Source organism: Rhinolophus sinicus, linkage group LG02 (genome assembly GCF_036562045.2).
Source record: "Rhinolophus sinicus isolate RSC01 linkage group LG02, ASM3656204v1, whole genome shotgun sequence".
Classification (NCBI taxonomy): domain Eukaryota; kingdom Metazoa; phylum Chordata; class Mammalia; order Chiroptera; family Rhinolophidae; genus Rhinolophus; species Rhinolophus sinicus.
Genome location: NC_133752.1, coordinates 3,898,303 through 3,925,815, shown reverse-complemented (window position 1 = coordinate 3,925,815; position 27,513 = coordinate 3,898,303). Strand labels below are relative to the sequence as shown.

General features: G+C 48.6%; 1 protein-coding gene across 4 annotated transcripts in view; it reads left to right on the top strand.

Moving 5' to 3' along the window:
- The first annotated feature begins 1,604 nt into the window (after nucleotides 1–1,604).
- The window catches only part of LOC109456121 (uncharacterized), a 28,772-nt gene continuing 2,863 nt past the window's right edge, over nucleotides 1,605–27,513 (top strand). Inside the window, exons 1-9 of one of the 4 annotated variants that reach the window (XM_074321093.1) lie at nucleotides 1,605–1,742; nucleotides 5,322–5,482; nucleotides 10,586–10,665; nucleotides 11,650–11,773; nucleotides 12,594–12,720; nucleotides 20,919–20,977; nucleotides 22,365–22,473; nucleotides 26,044–26,247; nucleotides 26,961–27,052. In XM_074321093.1, the coding sequence (XP_074177194.1) occupies nucleotides 1,670–1,742; nucleotides 5,322–5,482; nucleotides 10,586–10,665; nucleotides 11,650–11,773; nucleotides 12,594–12,720; nucleotides 20,919–20,977; nucleotides 22,365–22,473; nucleotides 26,044–26,247; nucleotides 26,961–27,052 (1,029 nt within the window). In that variant the 5' untranslated portion in view covers nucleotides 1,605–1,669. Of the gene's footprint in view, nucleotides 1,825–5,321; nucleotides 5,483–10,585; nucleotides 10,666–11,649; nucleotides 11,774–12,593; nucleotides 12,721–20,918; nucleotides 20,978–22,349; nucleotides 22,474–24,996; nucleotides 26,015–26,043; nucleotides 26,248–26,960; nucleotides 27,053–27,513 lie in introns of those variants that run through there. The other 3 variants (XM_074321088.1, XM_074321098.1, XM_074321103.1) reach the window with 3 other exon arrangements.

Sequence of the window (27,513 nt, the reverse complement as noted above, 5' to 3'; positions counted from 1 at the left end):
TTGTTGTTGTTCAAACCTTCTCTATCCTTACCAACTTTGTTTTACTCTTTGGCCTAAAAATTATTAAGAGGTATGTTGACACTTCACACTCATTTGGATGGTTATAAAATGCTTTTTAAAAAAAAAAAAAAACAGCACATCACACTTTGTTGGTGAGGGTGTGGAGAAATTGGCAGTCTTGAGAACTGTTAGTGGGAATGCAAAATGGTGCAGCCACTGTGGAGAATGGTATGGTGATTCCTCAAAAAATTAAACAAGAATTAACATAAGATCCAGCAATTCCACTTCTGGATATATGCTCAAAAGAAGTGAAAGCAGGGACTTGAACAGAAATTCATGCACTCGTGTTTATAGCAGCATTAATCACAATAGCCAAATGATAGAAGGTAGAAGCAACCCAAGTGTCCATCAACAAATAAACAGATAAATAACTCGTAACCCTTATAGTAAGTAGTAGCCTAATGCTACATCACAATGCCTGTGTCATCACCTGACTTCATCTTATCACATCATCACAAGAATAAGGGTAAATATAGTACAATAAGATATTTTGAGAGAGAGAGAGACCACATTCACATAAATTTTATCACAGTGTATTGCTATACTTGTTCTATTATATTATTAGTTACTGTTACTCTGTTACTGTACCTAATTTATAAATTAAACTTTATCATACATGTATAGGAAGGAACATAGTATATAAAGGCATATCTCAGAGATATGTTGGGTTCGGTTTCAGACCACCGTGGTAAAGCAAGTATTGCAATAAAGTGAGTTGTTAGCTTTCTGTGGTGGAGGGTCTTGCCTTCAGTTTGTAAAAAACACAACATCTATGCAGTGCAATAAAGCAGAGCACGATAAAATGAGGTGTACCTGTATAGGGTTCCATACCATCTGCGGTTTCAGGAACCCACTGAAGGTCTATGCCCCATGGATGAACCACTATAGCCAGCCCAAGGTCACCCAGCAGAGGTGGGCTGATAAACCTAGACCGGCTGGCTCCAGGGGCTGTGCCATCCTATAGGCAACCTCAAAATTATCCAGAGAGCCTGTGTGAAGGCCGTGACTGCCTTCAAGTCACCTGCCACGGACAGGAAGGAAATATGTGAACATGGAAGTGTTGCCATTGAAAGGAAGGCGTGGAGCTCATGGCTCTTTCTAAATGTTTACAATTATCTCTGCGATTATATTTCGAATTCGTTTAACGTAGGTACACCAATGCGTTAACAGGTGGTTGGCTTTGAAGTGCCTACTCCAGAGAAGGGATGCTCTGATTTTTCCAAAATGTATGATGTATTCCTCTGTGATGTGAAAATATTAAAACACGTATAAAGAATTTAAAGACTAGCCTTCGCTGATCAGCTTTTTCGCCAACTGGGCGCACTTATGTAACGGAGGGGGCGTCCCCAGAAATGGGGACGCGGGCGGGGCTCTCCGGTCCTCCGCCCCGCCCCCTCCCCCTCCCATCCCCTTCTCGCCTCCCTCTGGCCCCGCCCAGTCCCGGGCTGCTCGGATAACCTGGAGGCCGGAACGCCCTGCGCGGCTGGGACTCCGGCTCAGCCCCCTGGCGGCGCCGCGTCGTCCCTACCGCAAGAAGCTCGCCCCCGGGCGTCCGCAAAGGCGCGGGGAGTGACAGACTGCAGAGCTGCCCTTTCGGCGGCCCCCCACAATGGCGCGGGGCGGAGCAGAGCCGGAGCAGAGGGCGCGGGGCGGAGCGGCGGGGAGCTCAGCTGGCGCACTGGGTGGGCGGAGGCAGAGCGGCGGGCGCGGGGCGGCGGCCCGGGCGGGCGGGCGACATGCAGCGGGACTGCGGCCAGGCTGCGGGTCAGTGGCTGGACTTGCGGTTCCCCACCGCGTCGCGCGCGCCCCGCTCCCCGGGAGTTTGGGGGTCGTCCCCGGGACCGGGTCGTGGCGCCCGGGTGTAGCTCAGCTGGGCGGCGCGGGTGCGGATGCCCGGGGCGGTGCCCAGGCCCTGGCACGTGACTCAGGCCTGCGCCCCGGCCCACTCGACTCCCCGCGCGTCCCTCGGCGCAGGTGCCCGGCGGGTCCCGGCGCGGCCCCAGAGCTTCTCCGGCGCCGTCCACGGCCGCCAGTGCTGAAGGAGGTGCCGCCCGGGCTCCGCGCCGGCCTGCAACGCGGGCTGCCACAAGCGCCACGGCCGCTTCTTAGGGCGGACGGCGATGCGCAGTCAGCGAGCGACTCTGGTCGTAAGCGCAGTTTCGTTGATGGGGCGCCCTGGGCTCAGAGAACCTGTATTCACCTGTGCCTTGTAACGCCCACAGAGACCCGGGGAGCGGGCATTGCCTCGTCTCCGCAGTAAGAAACAGAGGGTGTTCGGTGATCTGAACGGGTCCCCAAGGGTCGTTACCGGCGGGGTAACCAAGATTCAAACCTAGGTCGGTGGGCGCCAGAGCTTCACGCCTCGGATACAGTTGTTGAAATTGATGCCAGAACCTTCCCTTATGCAGAAAATCCTATTTCCCAACCTTGTAGGATAATTAAGTGACTATCATGTAATTTGCTCCTGGCTAATGTGTTTATGTCACTGGAGAGCAAATGGCATTTGGGTCTAAAGTTGAACGTGCAGACTTTGAAGCTAGAATAACAGCAGTTCTCAGCTATAAAGGGCCAGCTTCCTGGGTGCCAGGCACCCGACGTTAACTGTGTGGGTTCTCAGTGGCGTCCTCTCGGTAGTCCATCTCAGAGGTGAGAAAACTGAGGCACTGACAGATGATGAGGCTGGTGGATGGCAGAGCTCGCTCTGAAGCCAGGCGTTCTAGCTGAGCCCTCGCTGTGACCACTGCACTATCCAGCCAGAGGGGAGGCCAGGGCTCCCAGGCAAGTGCCACCTGTCTCTGCATTGGAGATCTTGACGAAGTCATAGAACGTTCCTGAACCTCAGTTTGTTCGTAGTTAAAATGAGGGCATTAGGCAAAGCGATCACCAGGCTTGCTCTCTGGGGAACTAAGACTTGGTGTGGACTGACATCTCCTTGCTCTCCATTTGGGAAATGGCTCCCTGCTGCCAAAAGGGCTGCTGTCTGCTGCCCGGCTGTGCCTGGACCATGAGAAAGGGGGCGAAGGCAGGGGAGATTTGGGGCTGGGCCCAGCGGGGAGAGGGCATTCAAAGTCAGGCCATATTGGATGGGAGAGGATTTCTGCTTGTCAGTGAGGTCACTGGGGAGATGGAAAGAGTAGGCAGCCCGAGGCAGGGAGTCTCCGCTCTGCTGTGAACACTTGGGAAGGTCACTGACCTCTGAACGTCTTTCTCCACCTGTGGATGTCACCATGGTAATAAGAGTCATGCTGAAGGTTAAACAGGAGCATATGCACAGAGAATGGTTATCATCAGTTTTGATGACCACCTTTTGGAGTCAGTTATATCAGTAGGATGAGTGTGGGGCTAGAGGAGACATGAGGACCCAACCTTCTGGAGCCTCGGATACCAGGCTGGGGGACCTGGACTTCATGCCGCCGTGAAATCAAGGGGAGCCATAGAGGGATGTGAGCAGAAAGGGAGGTTGTAGGTCCAGAGGCAGGGGTCCCTGGGAGGAAGGCAAGTGCTATACTGCTAGTGGGGGTGAAATGTACCCTGTGGAGGGCAATATGCCAGCCGGGGTCTTCCTGGATTACAAACATACATGTCTTTTGACCCAGCAACCCAGTTCCTAGAGAGCCCTATGCATAAGTGAAACACCACATGCCCGAAGACCAGTAGTAACCTGCATCCATTGCTAGGAGCTGCTAAATGCCCTGTGGCCTGTCCACACAGCAGAATACGATGCCGCCTTCACCAAAAAAATGTGGTGGCTTGAAATGGGCACAAAAATCTCTAAGACATAATCAACAAAAAAAGCAAATCAAGTGCAGTGGTTTGCCATTGTGCAGGGGACCGGAGTGTTTCAGAATGCACAGCCTGGCTCCGGAAGGGAACGTGGTTGTCTCCAGGGAGGGGACTGGAAACCGGAGGACCAAAGAGCAACAAGTTCTATCTTTGCCATCACCCTGTGGGTGCCCTTGAGTCCTGAGCCATACCCACGACTTATGATTCAAAACAAAAATACCAGCCCCCACCCCCAAATAAGAATAGTCCCAGTGATAGATTACAAGGCCTGGGCCAGGCTTGGCCACGTGGACCCAGAAATGGGACAAGCCAGTAAAGTTCTGGAACTCCGGGTTTGGGTGTCACTGTTTGCCGCATTTCCTCTTCCCAAGAAGCTAAGAGAAAAGTCAGTGTTTTCCTTCCTGTCTTTCCTCACTCTCAGCGGAGTAAGTGTCTGGGACAGTTTGGCAGGGGGCGTTCTGTGCGTTGTGGCTTAAGTAATACTTACTGGTATACTGATGGGGCCACACTAGAGGATGGTACCTTGAGAGTTGTTACCTTCCACCCAGAGGGGAACAGACCCTTGTACTGGCAGCCAGGAGACCTGGGTTCAAGAATTCACCTGGCCTTTCCCACATGTGTGATTCTGGACAATCACTCTGCTTCCCTGTGCCTCAATTTCCCCATCGTGGCCTGTGTGGGTGGGTGGGTGTGGGTGTGGGTAGGAGAAACCATGGTCGTGTGTGCACCTAACAGACCTGAGCTGTGCAGTATCCCATTCCCACCTCCCTCCCATCTATAAAACGGGATCAGGGGATAACTTCACCACAGTTGACATGCTTGAGGGATAGAGCTCTGCAAATGCACTAATTTAAAATGCCACTAAAATCACCGTGACATTTACTGCGAGCCTACTAAGTGTCATGTGCTGTCCTGAGGAGTTTACAAGTTTGAGTTTAATCCCCCAGCCCCAGAACAGGAACTCTAGGACTCTGGATTTCTGTGTGCTGTCTGCGCTGCCATCTGCCGTGCCCAGCACACAGCAGGTATCCTCCAAGTACGTGTTGTGAGAGTAGGCCGTTCAACAGCTCTATGAAGTAGGTCTGACATGCACCCTAAACTATGAAGAGGAAACTGCTGTGCCCACAGGTGGAGCATACTGCTCATGACGTGGAGCTGACCCCTGGCAGCTGGGGTTGATCCCAGATGGTCTGGGGCCCGAGCCCACGCTTTTAACCACGACACTCTACTGGACATGGGGCCGTGAGCCACATCCAACAGAGCAGGGCCTGCCCACCAGGACTGACTTGTTTCTGTGCTCCGCCTCCCCTGTGTGCCCCAGGAAAGGGACCACTGCCTCGGGTTTCAGGTATTGCTGTCATTTGTGAGCATTTGAAAACGCAGATGTCACATTGCAGTCTGTCTGTGCTAGACAGACTCGAGGCGTGGTGGTGATGACAAGATCTCTGACCTTATGGGGCCATTTCTTGCTGTTTCAGTGCCCGCAGAATTTCTTCTCCCTCCTCCACATGGGACAAGCAGACTGCCTGGGCACTCTGTGATCCGCACCCTCCACCGGGACCTGGCCCCTCCGCCCATGCAGCATATTGAGCTGGCGAACCGGGGAAACCCAGAGGAGCAGGACACGGAAAAACCAAAGGCAAGTGAGGTACCCAGACCAGGCCTGGAGTTATAATGCTCCACCGGCATTATAACTGAAGAATAAAAGCTGCATGTTTTGTATTTTCTGTTCTCTGAGCTCTGGGCCGGGGATTCCTGTGCGTTATCTCTTCAGACCCTCTCAGCTCTGGGAGGTTGATACTTTTAAATCTACTTTTCAATGGGGATAAAATTGAGACACAGAGAAGTCAAGGAACTTGCCCAGGGTCACACAGTAAAAGAAGACCAGGATGTGAGCTCAGACAGTCTGTCTCCTGAGCCTAACCACTCCAGAAACTTGGGATTGCTGGGGAAGGTTCTGGGGTGAGAGGAGCAGTTCTCACCTGGGATGCAGCCCCAAACCATGCTGTGTGGGAAAAGCAGCTGGTGAGGAGCTGAGTGTAGGACACATGGGGGCTAAATGGGAAGAAGGTGGGCTTTGAAGGCAGACAGATGGTTACTGGAATCCCAGCTTTGCCACCTCCTAGCTGTGACACTTTGCACAAGGCATGTTAACTCCTCAAGCCTCAGTACTTTCTTGGTAAAATGGGAATAACATTGCCTACTTTAAAGGAATTTCCAAAGACTAAATGATAACAGTCACCTGCCAAAGGGTCTGGTCCATAATAGGTGCACAACAAGTCTTTTCCTTTTTTCCTTTATTATTGTGATAGTTCAGGTGAGAGATGACCAGGTCTGCTGAGAAACACCAAAACGAAGCAGTAACCCTCTGTGTCAATTAGGATCAGGCTTAGCTGCACCTAACAAAAAGCTCCCCAAATACTAGCGGTTTAGACAAGATAGAAGTTTTTTTCCTTCTCATGTGAATGATGTGTAAAGGAGGTGGTTCAGAGCTGGTATGGCGGTATCACAATCAGCAGGTACCCAGACTCCTGTCATCTTACTGCTCTGCTGTCCTTAGCAAACTGCCTCCTGGTCCAAAGTGGCTGCTTGAGCACCAGCCCTCACGTCTGCATTTCAGCCAGCAGGAAGGAAGAACAAGTGAAAAAGATGCCTTCCTTTTATGAATAGATTCATAAATTGCATCCTATATTTCAGTTTCCTTTATTAGACATGGCCCCACCTAGCTGCAAGGAAGGCTGAGAAATTTATTTCAGGTGGCCATGTGCCCAGCTAAAAATTAGGGCTCAATTGTTAATGAAGAAGGCAGAATGGATACCAGGGAAACGGCAGGCAGTGTGTGCCACACCCACAGAGATATGTGTAATGAGCTTTAACTCAGGACTTTTGCTCCTCTTAGAGCCACAGCTGGTTCCAAGTCATGGCAGTACTTTCCTTTGTAGAGGTCTTCCCTGAATGACCTTCCCAACAAACCAGTCCCACTTGCCAGGTGGAGATGGACTCAGAAACGTCTAATGATTTTACGGAAGGTAGTGTAGCAGCATTAGAATGCAAGATGGCTGAACTTGGTAACAATAACAGCCACCCTAAGGTCTTCCAGGGTCTCAGAGCTGGTCCCAGCTCATTCAACCCCGACAGTTAGTGGGGTAGGGGCTGGTATCTCCGTTGCAGAGGAGGACACAGAGGTACAAAGCAGTTAGGGAATGTGCTCCAGGTTTCACAGCCAGACAGTCTTACTGCTGAATGTATGCTTTACCCACCACTCCCTAATGTCACTCAGAATCATAAATTCTCCCTTTGGCATCTAGTCTGCAAACCTGGTTATAGCTGAGATGAGAAATTGGCAAGGAGGTGTCACTGACATCTGCTGTGTTTCCCTGAAAATAAAACCATGTCTTATACTGTATTTCCCCCAAAATAAGACTGGGTTTTATATTAATTTTTGTTCCAAAAGATGCATGAGAGCATATTTTCAGGGGGTGTCTTTTTTTTTTCTTTTTGAAATTTTTATTTTATTTTAGTAAATTTATTGGGGTGACAATTGTTAGTAAAATTACATAGATTTCAGGTGTACAATTCTGTATTACATCATCTATAAATCCCATTTTTTCATGTACAACAATCTACATTTATTCAAATGCAGTCATGTCATCTTCTTCTGGAACATCGTCATAACGTACTAAATGCATCCGTCTGGCTGACGATCTTAACTGGGGCTTATTTTTGGGGTAGGTCTTATTTTCGGGGAAACACTGTCATAGTCCTCCATTAAGAACATAGGAAAGTACTTCTTTTGCAGTGTTAGTTTATTTCAGAAGCAAATGAACTAGAATATGGTTTAAGTCAGGACCATGCTATCTAAGGAGGGAACCCAGCCTTTAACAGTTTAATCTTTCCAATGGTGTCGAGAACCGTGTGATGCCATCTGGTAATAAATATCCTCACTGTTCACCTGGGGAGGGGGTGCTGCAGGCCCCTTAACAAACCCACGAGCCTCAGGACTGAGACTCTGCTGGGGGAGTAGACTGTAAAACCCACAGAGGCCGAGAGCCCTTTTCCTAACCGTGTCATCATGGAGATTTGGTCTGGTTCCCAGATGAATGACGTGGTAAGTTGCATCAACTCGTTTTCCCCTTGAGACCTGCTCAGTAGGCTTGTAGAATCCTGCGCGTCGGTATGTACTTGAGGTTTTTTCCCCTTCCTGAAACAGAGAAGGAACACAGGCCCTGAGTCCCTGCTATGTGCTGACCCTTTACAGACATTAGCGCATCCACCCAGCACTGCCTTCTGTTGTGTCACAGTTAGGAGCTGCAGACATCAAGGGGACAGTCTGACTCAGTGAGTCAGAGCCGCGCGTGGTGGGGGGTAAGCCCATATCAGTCACTCCAGCCCTTGTACCTTCTGCTCCCCACTGCAGTCTCCCAAAGGGGATTTTCTTTGTGAAAGAAAATTCTGCTTATAAAACCCAATATCCAAAAATTCACTGTCTGTTGCAATTTGAACATGAAAGGTCTGTGCTGGTCAACAATCCAATTAGAATGGATTTTTCCTCCCTTGAATTTTGCCAATCAGTTGATTTTCTGCTCTGCTGCTTGCTATACTTTTCTTAAAATCAATGTTTCTTTGCTCAATCATGTTCTGTTTTTCCTTTACCTTTTTAACTGATGTACTCAGGCGTGTGGGGAATGTTCTCACATAGTAGTAACACCCTGTGCAAATGGTCAGCTGCTCACTGTGTACACGGCTTTATTTAGGACAGAGTCAATTTGGTGCAAATCCTGTGTGAGAACTTCAGCGAGAACAGAAAGCTTCAGAGAAACACGTGCTGCAGCCTTCCCACTGTCTTTGTCTCAGTAACTATGGTTTCTGGGCAAATGAAGAAAACACTCAGGGAGGATTTTCTTTTAATAAAGAAGCTGAAACAAAGGGCCAAGGATCGCAGTAAACCGATAAACACATTTATTGTGATTTTTGACTTTGACTAGAATGTAGAGAAGTACAATAAAATATATTAAAGTATTTCCTCCAATAATTTAAAAAACAAAAAACTTCCCTTGTGTGCTACAGCAGAGGGGCTGAGCAGGAAGAGAGGAGATGGTGGCTGCCATGATGGCACACGTCCCTCTCGACCCCAGGCAGCTGTGGTGTCCCCCTCAGGAGGCACGGCTCTAACAAGCCGTGTGCTCCTGGCTCTCGGCTTCTTGCTGAGTGTCTCCCTGTGGCATGGGGAGGTTATATTTGCTTTAATCGGGATTGTGAGACTCACATTCAGGAGCATGTGTTGGAAAGCGCTGGTCTGGTGAGCTCGAGAAAGGGTGGTTGTGTTCAGCGATTATTACATGAAATCAGAGCCAATCGCTGGCCTTGGGAGCTCTCCAGGGTCCTGAAAGGATTGTCCTCTGTCAGACTTCAGGGCTCAGCATAGTCTACCCACCACAGCGAGCGAGGGAGTGTCTTTTATGGTGCCCGCACTGCATGCCTGGCACCTCCTGGGTGCCTGCCGCCCTACCTCACTAACACACGTGGTTACTACCCTAGCTCTTGGCCTCTGCCTGACCCAAGCTCTGCCCTGCTGGCCCTTAAGCCCCTGATGCCGGGCATTGTCCAGACCTCCTCTGTCCTTTAGTCTGCAGCACATCTGGCCGGGCTGTGGTAGTGCCGGATCGTCACCCAGCCAGCCTGTTTGTACCTCCTGACCTTGGAAAGGCCAAAATGGGCACGTCTGGGTTGGGGGAAGCTTTGAAAACTGGCAAGCTAAAACAGTTGAAACAAGCTTTCAAGGCCACATTTTGATTACTCTCCACCATTTGGGGCACATGTGTGTGTTCGGTTTAGGAAAATTTGAAACTAAGCCCTAACTGCAAGGGCATCCAGGCTGCCATTCTATAGCCACTCTCCCCTGTAATGAATTATTTTGACTGTTCATAAACAAGCCAGCCTCTGCCGTTAGACTGTGAGCTGCTGGAGGGCAGGCCCTCTATCTTACTCAGCCCTCCAGCCTCTGAGCATGGCACAGGGTCTGATGATAGTAAGATCTCAGGCACTGTCAATGAACCAAGAGAGTCGATGAATGGGAGAGTGAGCCTGCAGCGTGGGTTTCCCTCCGAGAGCTGGCTCCAGCAGGAGAGGGTTTTACATTCGATCATAGCAGCTGACTCAGCACGACTGGGTGCCTGGCTCTGCTCTAAGAACTATGTGTATGTGAACATATTTAGTCCTCACTGCAACCCACAGGCTCAGGACTAGGATGATCCCCGTGTTATAAGTGGGGAAACTCAGGCACAGGGATGTTACTAATTTACCAAGGGCCACATGGCAGGTAAGTGGCAGAGCTGACAGGTGAACCCAGGCTAAGCACCAGTCAAGCTCACATGTTAAATAACGCCCACCTCCCTCTGCTGAGGCCTGGCCTCACCCCCTGTGAACCTAGTTACCTAAACCTCGGGGTGCTATCTTGATTGCATGACCATTGTGCGATCATAGCATCATGGAGGGGACCATCCCGGCTTCCGCGCCTGCTGGGCGAACACTGGGCAGGGGTTGCATCTCTCCAGGCCTTGGTTAACTTATCTTGCAAGGATGGTCTCAGCTACTCTGCAGAGCTGCTGGGAGGTTTGAGGCCACATGGGTGAAGCTTGGAGAGGACACGTCATATATTGTTGTTATTGTTGTAAACTGACTCAAAGATGGTAGATCATTATTGATAATCTTGAGGTTTTCCTCTGTGGTATTTCTGTTTCAGAAAAGGAAAGGGGGCTGGCCTAAAGGCAAGAAAAGGAAACCCCCGAGGGATCTTTCTGTTCCCCGTGCTCCTACCACAGGGTAAGATGGTGGGGGCGGTTACCTGGCCCAGTGAGGTGATATTTGGGGCTCACCATCTCAGCCTTTATCTGTTTTTCAGGGCCCTTGATAATGAGAGACCTCACCCCACAGGGAGGGTGGGTTTTTTTAGTTCTTGAAGCTGGAATAAGGTTTTGATGCTCAAAGGAAAGGCCAGAAGAGCTGGGCTTGGGTCACAGACAGGAGAGGGGGTGGCTTTGGGCTCAGCAATCTGGTTTCTCTTCCAAGCTTTCAGATATGGGTCGTCTGGGGCCTCAGGTGAGCTGGTTAACCTTTATCAAGGCTCACAGCGCCTCCGGTCCCCTGAGACCTCGTCCTTTGTCCCTCATCCCATGGTGTCTTGGGCTAAAGAAGAGAGGTCCCACGCCACTCCCCCTACACTGAGGGTCACCTTGCTTCTCTGGAAGCCTGCATGCTGCCCTCTTTGTCTTCAGGGTCCACGCATTTCTAAGAGTGAGGGTCTTTTCTCAGTTTCCCTGTAATTCCCGCAGACAGGACTTTTGATTCCAGAACTGGTTTGTCTCACTCCAGCGCCCACAGCTTTTCTCCCTCTTCCTGACACGAGTCCTTTTGATCAGGAGGGTGTAGGACCTGTGCCTAGAGCATGTAGGCCACACAATAACCCTGTGAGCAGGTGGCATTTTGCCCATTATACAGAAGGGAAACTGAGGCACAGACCGGGTAAGTGACTTGCCCACCCAGCAGCCTTCATGAGCCTCATGCCCCTCCCATGGGAAGCCCCTCTCTGGCTCCTCATCTTACGTCAGTCTCTGGATAAACAGCCATTCGAGCATTTCCCCCTCTTAAATGAACCTCCATTTCACTGGTTAGATTGAAAAATATGGGCAAACCCATGACTATTTCTTTTTATGAAAACCGGAAGGTGGAACGAGCCTCATTGGACCTGCTGACTCCCCTCCCAGTCGGTAGCTCAGAGCGGTGGTGTTTGTTCCGTTCCTGGCACAGGTACGTCATCTTCCTAAATGAACAGAGAAGCCAGCTGAGGGCCAAGCACCCAGGTCTGCCTTGCACGGAAATCACGAAGATGTTGGCTGCTCAGTGGGCTCAGCTGTCTCAGGAGAAAAAGCAAGTGAGTCCTTTTCTGCAGAGAATGAGGAGAGAAGTGGCCTGGCTGTCTGCAGCCTCAATTAGGGGCTGTTCCCTCCTAATCCATCTTTTCTCGCTGGAGCCAGAGGGAACTTTCCGGAATGCAAGCATGAGGTGCCTCTCAGCCCACCCCTTCAAAGCAATCCCTGGTTCTCTGCTGCCTTTGGCATCTGCCGTCTGCCAGACTGTGTTAGGCAGAAAGGCTCATCCATGAAACATCGGCACATTGTCAAATAAGTTTAGGGAATTCTGGAGTAAATCAAGTAAAATAGATTTTCCCCTCTGCAGGAACTTTTTGGAACATTTAATATATTTCTGTTCCCTTAAAATAAATGTCCACTGGGTTCCACGCTCTCCTGGAGTGAGGTATGGGGCACGAGAATCTCTGAGGGTCATTGCTAATGCAAGGCATTTCTCAAACTAATTCTACCATGGAGCCCCTTTTCACAGAGCACCTGTCGTCCTCCTACAGGAGTATGTTCTGGGGGTCACACAGGAGGAAACACCACCTTACGGGACACAGTCAAAGCCCTTTGAGCACACATACCTGTCCAGGGTCAATTTCTGCCCTCTCCCCACACTGTACACTTCAGCCACGCTGAGCAAGCCAGCCCACCCCAACGCCACCTCCTGCATGAAGCTCTCCCATAGCCTTTCAAGTATATCCGACCTCAAAGCCCATACTTTTCCCAGAACAGCCCCTGCCTGCAGTGACCATCCTAGATTGCCCCAAGCAGGTGGGACAAGAGGACACCCCAACCCCTCAGAACAGAAGAGTCTCAGAATCTCTCTGCTCCTTCCAGAGGTATATTAACGAGGCAGATGCGGACAAGCAGCGTTACATCCGCGAGCTGCAGGCCTACCAGAGCTCCGAGGCTTACCGGGCCTTCCTGCGGAGGCAGGCAGCACACAAGACGCAAGGGCTGTGCGGTGAGTGGGGCCTGGCCCAGGGGGGCTGCAGCTTCTCCCACCAGGCCTGGCCTGTGGGACGGTTTACAGCAGAAGGCGAGTTTTGAAAGCCCTCTGTTAGCCCCTGACTCAGTCAGCGTTCATATCCATGTATACGTATTTTAGATATTAACCCCTTATCAGATATACGGCTTGCAACTATTTTTCTTCCATTTCGTAGGTTGCCTTTTCATTCTGTTGATTGTTTACTGTACAGAAGCGTTTTAGTTTGATGTAGCCCCATGTGCATATTTTTCCTTTGTTACCAATGCTTTTAGTGTCATATCCAAAAATATCATTGCTAAGACCAGTGTCTAGGAGCTTTCCCCCTGTTTTCTTCTAGGAGTTTTACGGTTTCAGGTCTTACCTTTAAGTCTTGAATCCATTTCAAGTTCATTCTTGTGTATGGTAAAACAGAAGGGTCCAATTTCATTCTTTTGCATGAGGCGGTCCAGTTTTCCCAGCACCATTTATTAAAGAGTCTATGCTCTTCCCGTTGTGTATTGCAATTTGCTAAGAGAGTAGATCTTAAGTGTCCTGACCACACACAGAAAAGGTAACTGTGTGAGATGATGGATGTGTTAATGAACGTGGTTGTGGTCATTTCACAATGTATACGTGCGTCCAATAATCACCTGGTACACTTTAAATATATACATTTTTATGTGTCAATTATACCTTAATAAAGCAAGTGGGGGGTCAGTGGGGCAGGGAGAGCAGCTGGCTTTATGGTCTTCCTTTTTGGCTCTGGTGGGCTGGGTTCAGACACACCTTAACATGGTTAAAGATAAGAGGCATCTTGTTCCCTGTCAATGAAAAAAACATCCAGCCCAAGAAAAAGCTTATAAGAGTTTATTTGAGCCAAACTGACGATGATTGCCGGGAAGCAAAGTCTCAACGGATTGAGAAAATGCTCTGCAAAATGGCAATTGCAGCTTATTTTATATGTAGAATCAAAGGAGGAGGGTTACTTGAAATCCACTGATTGTAGATTAAGGGGGTGGGAGAAAGCAAAGCAGGGAAATCTCCGGGACTGGATAAAAGTATATTGGAGAGCAGGTACTGCTTCTACATAGGTGGGTGCAGGATAGTTAATAGTTCACTGTTCACAGCGCAGGGAGGTGGGAATCATAGGACAAGAACAACAAGGAGGTTAAGAAGCCTTGCTGCTTCCACAACATTCCAAAGTCATGAGCTACACAAAAGGCATAGTGACTATTGGCTACTTGATCTTGGGCCAATTGACAAGCTCGAGTTAGGGCAATAAACTTGGCTTGCTGGGCAGATCTTATTTCAGGTAAATAAGAACTTTGAATTATGTCCACCGTGGAAGTTACTGCATATCCAGCTCGGTAATGTCCCTGTTCATCTTTGACATAAAATCCACCTGTGAACCAAATTAAGTCAGCATCACCAATAGGAGTTTCCTGTAAATCATTTCTGGGAACAAGAAGGTGGTCAGTAAGCAAAACACAATTGTGGGTGTCTTCATCCTGTAGGAAGGGTAATAAAGTTGCTGGGTTAAGACTGTTACATCGAGCTAAAGTAATATTAAGCGCAGAAAGCAAGAGTACTGCCTAAGAAGCCAGTCGACTGACAGAAAAGTGTTGAGTGTGATGAGAGTTCAGTAAGGATTCAACAGAACGAGGAGCATAAATAAAGCAGGGCCCATAACTACCTCTTCTGTTTGTTTGCATATTGTGGCTGCAGCAGAGGTGGCCCTCGTACAAGGGGGGAGCCCTTTGCGACTGAGTCTAATTGCTGACTCGCATATCCCAAAGGTCTGTGATGGTCTCCGCGTGTCTGAGTTGGAACTCCCAAAGCATTTCCTTTGTTTCCATGTATAAAAAGGAAGAAAGGGCGCTTATAATTAGGGTGTCCCAGAGCGGGAGCTTTAGATAATTCTTCCTTTAGAGCTTTTACAGCTTGTTTCCTTTCTGGGTTCCATCGAACTGGATCAGATTGGTCTGATTTTAATACAGTATATAGAGGATGGGCCGTTAATGAAAAATTTGGGATCCAATTGTGACAATACCCAGTTGGACCTGGGAATCCTCTAAGCTGTCTTTTTGCTTTTGGAAGGGGAAAAGATAGGATTCCTCTGCGTCTTTCAGGGTTAATCAGTAGCCCATCTTTAGATATGAGATGGCCGAGGTATTTTACTTGGGGCAGATAAAACTGATGGTTTTCCTTTGAGACCTTCTGTCCTTTCAGAGCTAGCTGTTGTAACAGGCAAATTGTGTCCTTCTGGGAGTCTAGTAGTGTCCTAGTGCATAAAAATAAATCATCCACATATTGCATTAGAGTGGAATCTCTGGGAAAATCAACACCATTTAAATCAGCCTTTAATATCTGGGAGAAATAGGTGGGACTCTCCTGGAGCATCACAGTTCATGTAAATTGGCAATCTTCCCAGGTGAAAGCCAAGAGATACTGACTGTCCATTTCTACAGGAATGCTGAAAAAGGCACTGCATAAATCCATTACTGGAAAATACTGGCAGTCCACAGGAATAGCACGTGGATTTGGAACCACAGGATGTCCGGGAATGATTATTTTGTTTATTGCTCTGAGATCCTGTACAAGTCTCCATCCTTTTCCATTCGGTTTCTTTACTGGAAGGATAGGAGAATTACAGGGGCTCGTACAAGGAATTATAAGTCCCCTGTTTAAGTGATCTTGTATAATGGGTTTAATTCCAGCTAGTGCATCAGGTCTCAATGGATGTTGGTGAATATTAGGTAGAGGCAAAGTATTGTCAATAGTTATTTAATAGGAGTGGCTGACTTCATCTTGCCAATATCTGTACTGGAAAGGGCCCAAAGCTGCTCTGGGACGTCCTGCAATAATCGTTCAGTTTCAAGATTAGTTTCCTCTTGTGGAGGTTCCTTTAAAATCATTACTTTCCCAATTGGTTCAGTATCTGAATCATTTAGTTCTAAATACATTTCACCCTTCTAGGAAAAGGATATGTGGGCATCATGGGTTTCAAGAAAATCTCTCCCTATCAGGTGATTTGGGGCAGATTTAACTAGTAAAAATATATGTTGCCCTGTAACATTTCCTAGTTGGAAGGGAAGAGGTTCTGATTTAAAAACAGACATCGGTTGATTAGATGTCTCTACCATTTGTACAGAAGCTTTACTCCTGTAGGGTTAAGAACAGATAAAGTAGCCTCAGTATCTACAAGGGCCCCTTTTATGATAATTTCCCCTTTTATGATAATTATTTGTAAGGAGAAGAGGAAACACCCTCGCATAGTCCCCGGAGCAGCCCTATGCTTGCTTTTGTTTCTTTTCTTTTTCTAAATCCCATTTCAGTTTTCTACAATCCTTCTTAATATGACCTGGCTTCTTACAGTAAAAACAGACTCCTCTGTGCCCTTGTCTAAGAGACCTTCTTGGTTGGGGCGGAGGGGGTGGGGGGTGGGATGTCTGACCTGACTGTTTAACTGCTGGAGCTGTTAAGTTCATGATGTGTGCAGCTTTATCTCTTTCTCTCTTTTAAATAGTTTTAGATAGTTGATCAGCCAGAATGGCCAGTTCATCAGTATATGCAGTTGGCCAATTTAATTAATGCTGTTTAATCAGTTACAAACTCTTCATCTAGTCCTTCCAAAAATGTCGAATTTAATAAAGGATCATTTTGATGATCGTTAAAACTGTCTGGAGTTAGACCTGAGTATTGTTTGAAAGTTTTTTCAAAACATTCAAAAAAAGCAAGCACTGGCTCATCAGGCCTCCTTTCACATTGCTGGGTCTGGGTCCAGTCCATGTTCCGGGGGAAATCTCAGGTACAGCTTGATAAAGCCGGCGGGCTAATTCCTGCATTTTTCCTGGTCTGTCTCTCTCTGTTTTAAGAAGTCGTCTACAGGAGCTTCCCAGGGAACCTTATTCAGCCATCCTGTTGCTTTGCTCTCAGAAGCTAGTAGGTGTATCAATTGGAATAGGTCAGAATAGCCAGGATCATATGTCCTAACAGTTAAATCAAATTCCTTTGCAAACCCATCAGGGTCCTGGAGAGTATTGGGGAAATCTTTAGTTAGGTTCCTTAATTCTGTTCTAGTCCAAGGAACATACATAATTGCTGGTTCCCCTCTGCCTGAGACTGGCTTTTCCCTGAAGAGAGCTGTCAGCATTTCTGGTTTTTCTGGTCTATCTTGGTCTGGATTTCTATTCTCTATGTCCCCCCGTAGAGAGTGGTAGTGGACGGGCTACAGAGGAGATGGAAGGAGGAAGAGGAAGAGAGAGGAAGGGTAAGTCTGACCCGGGAGCTCAGAACGCAAAGGATGTATTGCAGCAGCTGGAGAGGTGGGGAGGGGGTGTTGGCATTTACCAACCACAGAAGCCTTCTTTAGTTCAGAGACAATTTCTAAAATTTTCTTATTAACTTCCTGTAGAGAAAGGAGTTTATCTGTGCTCCGCTTAGAAGCTCCTAATTTCCAATCAAGATAAGCTTCCCGTTCATTTAGTTTAATTGGAGAGCCAGCCTTTTCCCATTGAGCACATAAAATATCAAGTTGGAAGTGTTAAAACTTCCCCTCTTTGGCCATTTCAAGCTGATATCATTTTTTGTTAAATGTTCCCATTTCTGTAGGTACTTACAAGTTGGGGTTCCATATGAATTGTACATGTAGCCTGCAGACATATTAACGAGGGGTTGGGGTTCTTGGGGTTTATTTTATCAACCTTAGAGGCATGATTTCCCATGTTAGTTTTAGTTTTCTTTAGGTGTCTGCAGAGTCTGAACAAATTTCTAGGGATATTGTGCGGTGGGTTGAAGTGTGCTGCTTATGGGTTGAGCTCCAAGGGGCGGTCACCTCCCGAGTCACCTCAACCCTCTTACGTGCCTCGGTTTCTCCCCCCAGCTGTCTAGGACTCGGACCACTAGGCCTCAGACCGCTAGGTAACCAGCCTTTCTGTGTGCGTCCCCAGACGAGTCAATTATTTACAGTTGTTTTGGAATTCCCTATGGGGCCACTGCACGTTTTGAGGAGTGCCCTCAAACACCTCCACATAGATTTTTAGTCACCTAAGAATACCGAAATTTGAGCTGGAGGGAGTAAATGTCCCTTATCTTTGGAGCTGAATGAGTTCAGACTCATTTATCCAGCAAGTTTGTTCAGACTCGCAGTCAGCAATACCAATTGAAAAAACAAAATTAAAACCAGTCACCCATCTCAACTCCTATCCTTTTACCACCACCTTGAGGATTTTCTAAGAATAGCTCAAAGAAAGTCAGACCCTTTACCATAGGTGAGTGGAAGGTCCGGATTTCCAGGAGATAACTCACCCAAGTTCACCTGATGAGAAGCGGGGAGCCAGTAGGGCTCAAAGGGCCCCTGCTGGTGCCTAGCACCAAATCTGGGTCCACTGGGTGGACCTGGGAGGCCTTCTTTGGAACCCTGCTGGCTGCACCAAGTGATGCCGATGAAAAAACACCCAGCTGAGAAAAAGCTTGTAAGAGTCTATTTGAGCCAAACTGTCAATTCCCAGGAAACAAAGTCTCAACGGATTGAGAAAATGCTCCGCAAAATGGCAATTACAGCTTATTTTATATGTAGACTCAAAGGAGGAGGGTTACATGAAATCCACTGATTGTAGATCAAGGGGGTGGGAGACAGCAAAGCAGGGAAATCTCCGGGACTGGATGAAAGTAAATTGGAGAGCCGGTACTGCTTCTACATAGGTGGGTGCAGGATAGTTAATAGTTCACTGTTCACAGCGCAGGGAGATGGTAATCAGGGGACAAGAACAACAAGGAGGGATTCTGTAGTTTCCTGCTCTGGTCAGGACAAGGGGAGCACTGACATTCCAAGGGCCTGTTCTCCTAGATGCACAAAGACAGCAGACAGGCTCACTTAAGGTAAAGACTGACCTTTGTCAAGGAAGCTGCAGGCCCAGGATGTGACTTCCTGCCATGGCCCACCTTAGTTAGGACTTTTTATGTTCAGACCATCTTATGTGGTTATGTTCAGTCTCCTGAGCTTATCAGGTTTAACCTGTGGCCCCTTTTCCATCCACACCTCCTACTCGGGAGGGTCAGAGAACAATCTGGTAGTGCTGGGCCAGTGATTACATTTTAGTCCTTTGAAAAGGGAACGGAGCCTGCTGTTTTGGAATGCAGCGCTTCTCAGACTCAAATGTGCCCCCAGATCAGCGGGAGTCTTGTTAACATGAAGGTTCTGCTCCAGAAAGTCCAGGGTCTGCATTTCCAGCATGGCCCTGGTACTGCTAATGCCACTGGTCATCCAAGGGGCTGCCAGTGCTCGGATTATGGTGGCGAGCAAAGTCTCTGCAGCATTCATTGTCCCCACATGCCAACGGCGTCCTACTTCAGGCCCTGGCTTTGCCTGGCCAGAGGCACACTACATGTGCCAGGGGTTAACACACTGAGCATTCAATGCCTGGGTTCAGATCCTGGCTGTGCCACACGCTGGCTCTGCGACCCGGCACAAATCACTAAAGCACTGTGTGCTTCCGTTTCCTCACGTGAAATATGGGGCTGAATAGGTCCGTCTGCACAGGGCTTGGTGCAGATCAAGCGAGTTAAGCTGCAGGGAATTTGGCACTCAGTGCCTGGCACACAGCAAGACTCCAGCAAGTGTTTACAGTTGGTACCCCTTCCCTTTGCTCTGGGGCATAGTCTCCTCCAGCCCCCACCCCAGCACAGCCAGAGCAGGGATTGGCAAACTTCTGTAAAGGGCTGGATAGTAAATACCATAGACTTTGTGGGCCATGTCATCTCTGTTGAAACCATTGAACTCTATGGTTGTAGCAGGAAAGCAGCTATAGACATTATGCAAACAATGGGTGTGGCTTGTGCCAATAAAACTTTATTTACAAAAACAAGCAGAGGGCCAAGTTAGTCTACATGCCTCTCCACTCTGGTCCATTGTACTTACTGGTGTTCACCTAACATTTGTTTTCAATCAAGCACCTGCAGAGATAAAAATGATATAGGGATCCAGTCCCCCAAATGATATAGGGTTCTGGTGTCTGGTGCCCAGAGATCTTGGTCTCACGTACCTGAAGAATGAGAACACGGACTCGGAAGGAGAGATAGAAGAGCAAAGATTTTTATTAAAGTGAAAGTACAGCTCTCTTACAAGAGAGGGTACCCAAAAATGGCATGCCCACTGGCTCAGGCAAAAAGCTCTTATTCTTATATCTTCCCTTGCTGCTTGGGGAAGGGAGCAGGCAACTTCTAATGGAATTTATCAGATCTGCTCTGTTTGTCTGGCCTAAAGGGATTTCCGAGATAACTTATTAACCTCAGAAGGCAATTACATTTTTGTCCTGGAGTGAATGACTCATTTCAGAACCCGGAGTTTCAGGATATGGCTGCCTTTGTTTATTCCACCAGGGGCTTCCCCGGCTCCCTAACACCATGCTAACTAACCTGTCTCAAAAATAGTTGGAAAACCATTGCTCTAACATGTATTAGCAGCTACACTCAACCCACCGAGCATAGATGCAAAGCTTCTGGTCTCATCATAAACGTCAGAGCTAAGCCAGCTGTGCCTGGAGACCTCTGGCCAAGGGACCCCTGAGAGCAGCTGTCATTCCCTGCTCGTATTTTTCTCCCTAAAACTGCCACTTATCAGACTTGGCAAAGAACACATCATCTTGCTTAACCCCCAGTCATGCTGGAGTCCTGCAGCCTTCTCCTCATTTTTGTGATTGTTTGTACATTGTCCTCATATGAAACACTGGCATGTTACAAAGAAAGGTCACTCCAACAGAGTTTGGTTTTTTGAAACAAATAAGATGTGTTACTGCCTTATTTTTAAAATAGTAACTTTTTAACATTTACTACATAAAAATAGTATAATTATGATAAACAATTTTTAAAATATCACCTAGAATCTGCCATGCTAATACAAAATGAACTGTTTTCATTCTTTCCTTCTTTCTAATCTTTTTTCCATACCTGGCCAGGTGTTAAGTCAGAGGCACCTGGTGTTTCCTTAGTTTATAGGGATTCTCAGACCTCAATGGAAACTGAGCAGCTGAAATCAAACACTAACAGGAAGCATGGAGACCTCTCGAGATAAATGTTTTCAACCTCAGAAGGCACTTCTGACCCTCGAATTGACTCCCCACCCCCTCCCAAAATAAGGCTGAGCCCTTTCCTGAGACAAACGCTCTTTTAAATGATGCCATTTGTTTCTCCGTCAGGAACAGGTACACCAGGAAGAGCATCTGAAAGCAAGGGCCTTGACTTCCTAGCAATTGATGTAAGTATTTTGGGAGTGAAACAGACATTTTAAAACAATCGCTCTCTTTTGGTGTGGCAGGCTGAAAAATGTTCCCGCGGAAAGACACCGAGGTTCTACTCTCTGGGACCTGTGAATATTACCTTATATGGCAAAGCGGGATTCTTTGAGGATGTGACTAAAGATCCTGAGGGTGGGGGAGGGGGGGGACAGATTATGCAGCCGTGGTGTCCTTACAAGGAGGACGTTATACATGTCCTTACACGTATAATGATATACTAAAATTTCTATAAAGCCAAAGTGAGGGAACACACCTTTTTGTTGATGTGTACATGCGGTTTGGGTGTTCTCTGCAAAGTCTCGGCACAGCCTTGGTGGGCGTTTTGAGGCCCTTTCTTGGAGGCCCTGGCAGTGCAGACCTCTCTCCCCTCCAGGAAGCCCTCCTGATGCAGTCCTCTCTCTCCAGCGTGCCCTCTCTGCCCAGCCTCCCCAGCCTCTCTCTGGAACTCCCAGGGTCCCTGGCTCTCCTTCATGGCAGCAGGCACGTCTGCTCACTCCGGGAGAGGCAGAGCCCAGTCTCAGAGGGTGTGGAAGAAACCACACAGCCACTTCTTCCGGTCAGGGCACATCTCTGGGCCGAAGGAGCTCCTCTCTGATAAGGGAGGGGATTCCTGAGTGGCAGCGTGTGTCCCGAGCCAGTGGTCACTTCCTGGCTGGTTCTCCCGTGGGACAGAAATCAAGTCTGTCAGGAACCATCTCTTGTCAGAGTTTAGGGAGGTTTTACATCTCTGAATGCATGCATTATATATATGTTTCTTAATTAACTAGGTTTTTTGTTCAAAAAATAATATATGTGCACAGTAAAAAAAACAAAAACAAAAAACCGCAAACAGTGCATAAAGTTGCACAACGAGAGGAGGGTGCTGCTCACAGGCCAGAGCCCCGGGTCCCTCGCACCCCCCTCCCCACCTCTGCCTCCCACTGCGCCCCTCTGACCCATTTCTAGTGCAGCGTGCAGAAATACTCCATGGGTACACAAGCACCTAGGGGTCAGTGCATATGTATTTGGGCAAAATGACACATCTTTGTTATTTAGTCGTAGAGTTCATTTTGATCTAAAAGTTCAAGGCAAACTCTTTGAAAAAGAAGCAAAACCCAGAATTGGTTGTGGGCTCACTCAAACAACACTGCCAATCCTCAAATCCTCCCTGGGGTTCCTTCTTTGCCACTACCTAGCACTTGCTCTCCCACCCGTTGACAGCGGTCTTGGGATGATTTGAAATTCTCAGCAAGTGATTTCTCAGGTGGGAAAGGGACTTGCAGGGTCTGCCCGGCCTACAGACGCCCTTCTCAGCGAGGAGGCCTCCTAACAGGCCCCTCCCTGCTCCGATAGCCTTCCTGTCCACAGGGGCCTGGAAACAAGGACCTGTACTGTCGGACGTGCAGGCAGTTCTTCAGTTCTCTGCACAACAAGAAAGAACATCTGCTGGGGAAGCAGCACCTGCAGACCCTCACAGGTAACCACCCGCTCTGCTCTGTGATGCCACGTGGCAAAGGCAGACCTACACTCCACCCGCAGCCCATAACCACCTCCTTATTTGCATTCAATGCCAGGTGGGTGGTTCTTCCAGGGACCGGTAATGAGCAAGACCCAGCTGCTGTGCCCCTCCCATCCCCCCGGGGGCCTCGGGTCCCCCTGGAGCTTTTGCTCACTTTGCTCCAGCGCCCTGCCTCCTAAGCATCCCCACAGCTTGGTGGCAGTGCCCACCTCCGGGTACTCTCGGCCTGCAGTGCTCTGTGTCTGTCACTATGGCACTCGCCCCCCCCTTCACCCAGGTCTTACTTAAAACTGTCACTTTCCCTGGGAGGTCGCCCTGCTTACTCTGTGAACCATTGCACACCTCCTGCCCCCTGCCCATCTTCCTGTCTCTGCTTTATTTGGCTCCATCATTCCATCATTTTCTGTCTGCCTCTTTCGTTTGCTCATTTATATTATTGTTTATTATCTCCTACCAGAATGTAAGTACCTTGTGTTTGGGATTTTTTTCCCCCATTTTATTTACTGTAGTAACCCCTGGGCCCAGAGCCATGCCAGGCACGCAGAGTAGGCACTCAGTGAGCATGTGTTGAATGAATGAATGAATGAATGAATGAATGAATGAATGAATGAATGAATGAATATATTCAACGAGTAACTGAGCACTTGCTCCTCCCCAGGCCCTGAGCCAGGTGCTAGAAACAAAGAAAGAATGAGACTGAACTGCGTCTCCCCAGAACCTGAAGTATACGTATTAATACAGCATCTTCACATTAAAATGTCTTGCATCCAAATGAAATGCGACCCACAGAGTGCACTGAGCACAACTACATAAGGTCCCAGCTGTGCTCTGGGATGAGCAAAGGTCCCCAAGAATGGGAGCAGTTATGTCAGGTGCTGGCCTAACGGGTGACACCTTTTTTGTTGTTGTTGTTCCGCCTATTCTTTCATGTTGTTAAAACAGAAACAGATCTGACTAAGCCCCTACTCTGCACCATGTTTGCTGAGTGGCCTGGGTCCAGTTACCTAGCCTCTCTGTGCTCTCACTGCCCCATCTGTAAAGTGAGGAAGAAACTGCCTGCCTCGCAGGCTCCTGGGACGATGTGCTTCAGGGCCTTTGCAGGCCTGGCCCCTGCAGGACATCACCGCCCCCCGGAAGTCTTCCGTGATCCCAGACGTGGTGGCAGCCTCCTGGGGCTCCTGAGGCTCCCTTTCCTTTTGCAATTATCCCATTATTGTCACCACCACCCTGCAGCACACACGCTGTGTGTATGTGCACACAGACACACAGAATCTACTCAAACACTTGATGAAGGAATGTACAGATGTGGAGGAGGCACACGGTCAGTCTGGTGTTTGAAAGGAAAGAAACTGTTTGCCGTTATTCACCATCTTGTTGATGGTGAATAACGGCAAATGGAGATAAAAATGCATCTCATTACCTGCAATTGAGTATAACATGAGCTCCGATGCCTGGAGTTATGCCGTGCAAATGAGCCGCTGGAGAGATTAAAGCTCATTTCAAAAATCTATAAAATCGTGTGCCGGGACCGTGAAGCTGTGGATGTGTGTGGCTAGTGCCAGGTAGCTCTGAGGGCCTCTGCCGTCACTTAAAAGAAAAGAGGCGTGGACTGACCTCCCTTCATCGTCCCTCTACACCACCCACATTTTACTTGGGCCGTGGGGCTCTTGAGAGCGCTTCCATTTCTGCTTTTATTGCGGCCGGAGTTCGGTGGGAGTTTCAAGTGTCTGAGGCCTGGTCCTGACGGGAGGGAGTGTTGGCCTTGCACCCTTCAGGGCTCAGTTCTCACTCAGCAGGGGCTTCCCCAGGCAGGACTGAGTGCAGGGGTCACCTGCCCCCACTGTCACTGCCCGAGAAGAGCCTGAGCTGTCCCATCCCTGGGCCTCTGTGTTTCTTCTCAGCAAAACCAGAGCACAGAGCAGATGGGGGAGCAGGATCCCAGTGTTGTTGAAATCTGATTCACATGCCATAAAACTCACCCCTGACAGCGGGTTTTAGGATAGTCACAGACATGTGCACCCATGACTGCGATGAAGTTTGGAACGTCTTCAGCACCGCAGAGAGAAACCCGGTACCCTTGGCAGTCTCTGCCTGTTCCTGGGCACCCACCGTGTGCTCTGCCTCCACACGAGTTCCCAGCGTTTGAACACTTGGTGTCTCCTGTCCACAAAAGGCCGTCAGGCATGTCCACCACGGTGGACTGTGCCCTGTCACCGTGAAGGGCCTGAGTGTGAGTCCCTGCTCCACCACTTACTACCTTTAATACCTTGGGCCAACTCTCCACCCATCACCCACGTTTCCTCAAGTGCAAAAATGGGGACGATAATAGCTCTGCCCTCATGGTGCTGTCGCAGGTGTTAAATGACTTCATCCTGTGACAGCCTCTAACCATGCCAGCTTGAGCTCCGTGTCCCCTGTTGTTATTCCGAGCCTGGGGTGGTGCTGTGTCAGCAACTCTGTCCCTCCCACCTTCCCTTCCAGGAATCGCAAACCTCCGTGCTTCCCATGGCTCCCTGCTCTGTGATTTCCTTTGTGTCTCCCCTCAAGCTGGCCTTCTCCTGCAAAGGCCTTCCCACTTCTGTGCACCAGTCTCACTCCTCTTCCTCCTTCAAAAGCCTATCAAAAACATGCATAATAGTAAGTGATGGTGAGGACGTGGAGGAATCGTAGCCCTGACTCACTGCCGGTGGGAGTGTTGAATGGTGCAGCCACTGTGGAAAACAGTCTGGCCGTTCCTCAAAAGGTTAAACGTAGAGATACCGTATGACCCAGCAAGTCTACTCCATGTGTACCCAAGAGAACGGAAAATGTGTGCTCACACAACATTATGAATGTGCCAATTAGCACTCTTCATAATAGCCCCAAAGTGGGAACAACTCAAACGCCCATCAACTGCTAAAGGAGAAACAAAATGTGGTCTCTCCATTCAATGGAATATTATTCAGCCATGAAAATCAATCAAGTACTGACATGCTACAACCTAGATGAACCTCGTAAACATGGAAAGTTTAAAAAAAAGTCACAAAGGACCACATATTGTATGATACCATGTACACAAAATATCCAGAACAGGAAAATCTATACTGACAGAAAGCAGATTAGTGGTTTCCTAGGTCTGGCGGAGGGGATGGGGGGTCAGGGGGTGATGGCTAAAGGGTACTGGGTTTCTTGTTAGAGTGAGGAATGTGTTCTAAAACTGACTGTAGTAATGGTTTCACATATCTGAATATACTGAGAACTAAAATTTGAATTGTACACTTTAAATGAGCGAATTGTATGGCGTATGAATTAGGTCTCAATAAACTTGTTAGAAAAAAAAGGACCGCCTCCTCCAGGAAGCCTCCCCTGCTGCCCTCCATCCAGCCTCGGTCTCAGTGCACTCTGCGTGTATGTCTGCCTGGCCCGCAGCCTGGGGACCCAGCACAAGGACTGGCTTGCCCACATCTGATCAGAGGGCCACGCCTGGAGGGGTCACTTGTTTTTGCTCCTGGAGGTGATCTTTCCTGTGGGATTTTCTTTGCTTTTTAGGGGAATTTGAAAAAGATTCTGCCCAGTGCATGAAACATCTGGGATCTCTGGAGGAAGAGGAAGGTCGGAATTTGAAACAGGGGGACTCAGAGGAGGAAGCCGAGCGTCCTGATCTCCCACCACTCGGAGCTCTGATCCCAGAGAAGACCTTTGCTTCACTTGACTTGTGTTTCTTGCAAGAGTTTATCTTCAAACTTCTGAAAAGTGAGTGGTCATGCTCAGCAGCTCTCTGGTAACTCTGGTGACCTAGGATGTTACAATGCTGGTCACAACTACCTCCATAGTAGGTTGTAAGATTGAGTAGAACAACAAAAGAAAGGGCGCCATCTAGGAGAATAACAATACGTAGAAGTAATAATCAGATGGGAAATCAGTGAGGGCCTCCAACAAGCCAGGCTCAGGTCGAAGCAGTTTATACCGATTGCCTCTTTTACTTCTCATAAAAGTACTATAAGGTCAGTAATAGTATCACCTCCTTTTAAAGAGGAGGCAAGTGCAGCACAGAGAGGTTAAGTAACCTGCCCATGTTTGCACAGCTGGCGAGTGGCCAAGCTAAGATTTAAACCCAGGCCATTGGTTCTGAGACCCGTGTTCTTCACAACTTCCCAACGATCTCAACTATGTAAAATTATGCATATGTAAATCCACGCTAATATTTACGATGGTTTTCTCTAGGAGGCAAGAGGAGATTTTGTGGTTTTTATTCCTTTCTGTGCCTGCCACATTTTTTTCTAGGGATAGATGTCCTTTATATTAGCAGAGAAAGAAAGAAACTCTATTAAAGCGGATTTGGAGAATGACCCGCACATAGTGGGGTCCCAGCTGCTGCCTGCCTGAGGTTCAGTTCAAAGGGAAGGGGAGGTTTTCTTGATGGAAAAGAACAGAAAATGATGGCTTTCTGCTGTCTTTCCTCCCAGTCAAGGAATATGAGCTCAGAGAGCTGAGGAAGACTCTAGAAAGAGCTCAAGCAAAGCAGATGGCCCTGCAGAGGCAGCTGGCTGAGTTTCAGGTGAGACCCTGCGGGGGAAGTGTCCACTGCTCAGCTCAGGGTCCCCACCCGTCTGGCATCAGAAAACAAGGGATGAAGATTGCATGTTCCACTTAAATAAGGTCTTTAGAGGAAGACAGCTATGCCCACTTCCCAGGAATGGGGGAGGGTCGAGGCCTGGCATACAGCATCCTTTCTCAGTGGCCAGAAGTCCCTCAGGAGCCCATCCCCTCCACACACAGCCCTCACCCTGGCACTGCCCCACACTGTCCCTGGCCTGGCCTGATTTCTGTTGTGGAGCCCTGCAGATGACAGCCTGAGGAGGGCCAGCTGGGAAATCAGGCCCAGCTGTGGACCGCGTCTCCCCTCTCCAAACCTCGCTTCCCAGGCTTCTAAAATGAGGCAGGGACACGTTGGTGAGGGAGACACTGAGCCGTGTAAAGGGCCCAGCTCAAAGCAGTAGGACTATAGCCGTCAGAGGC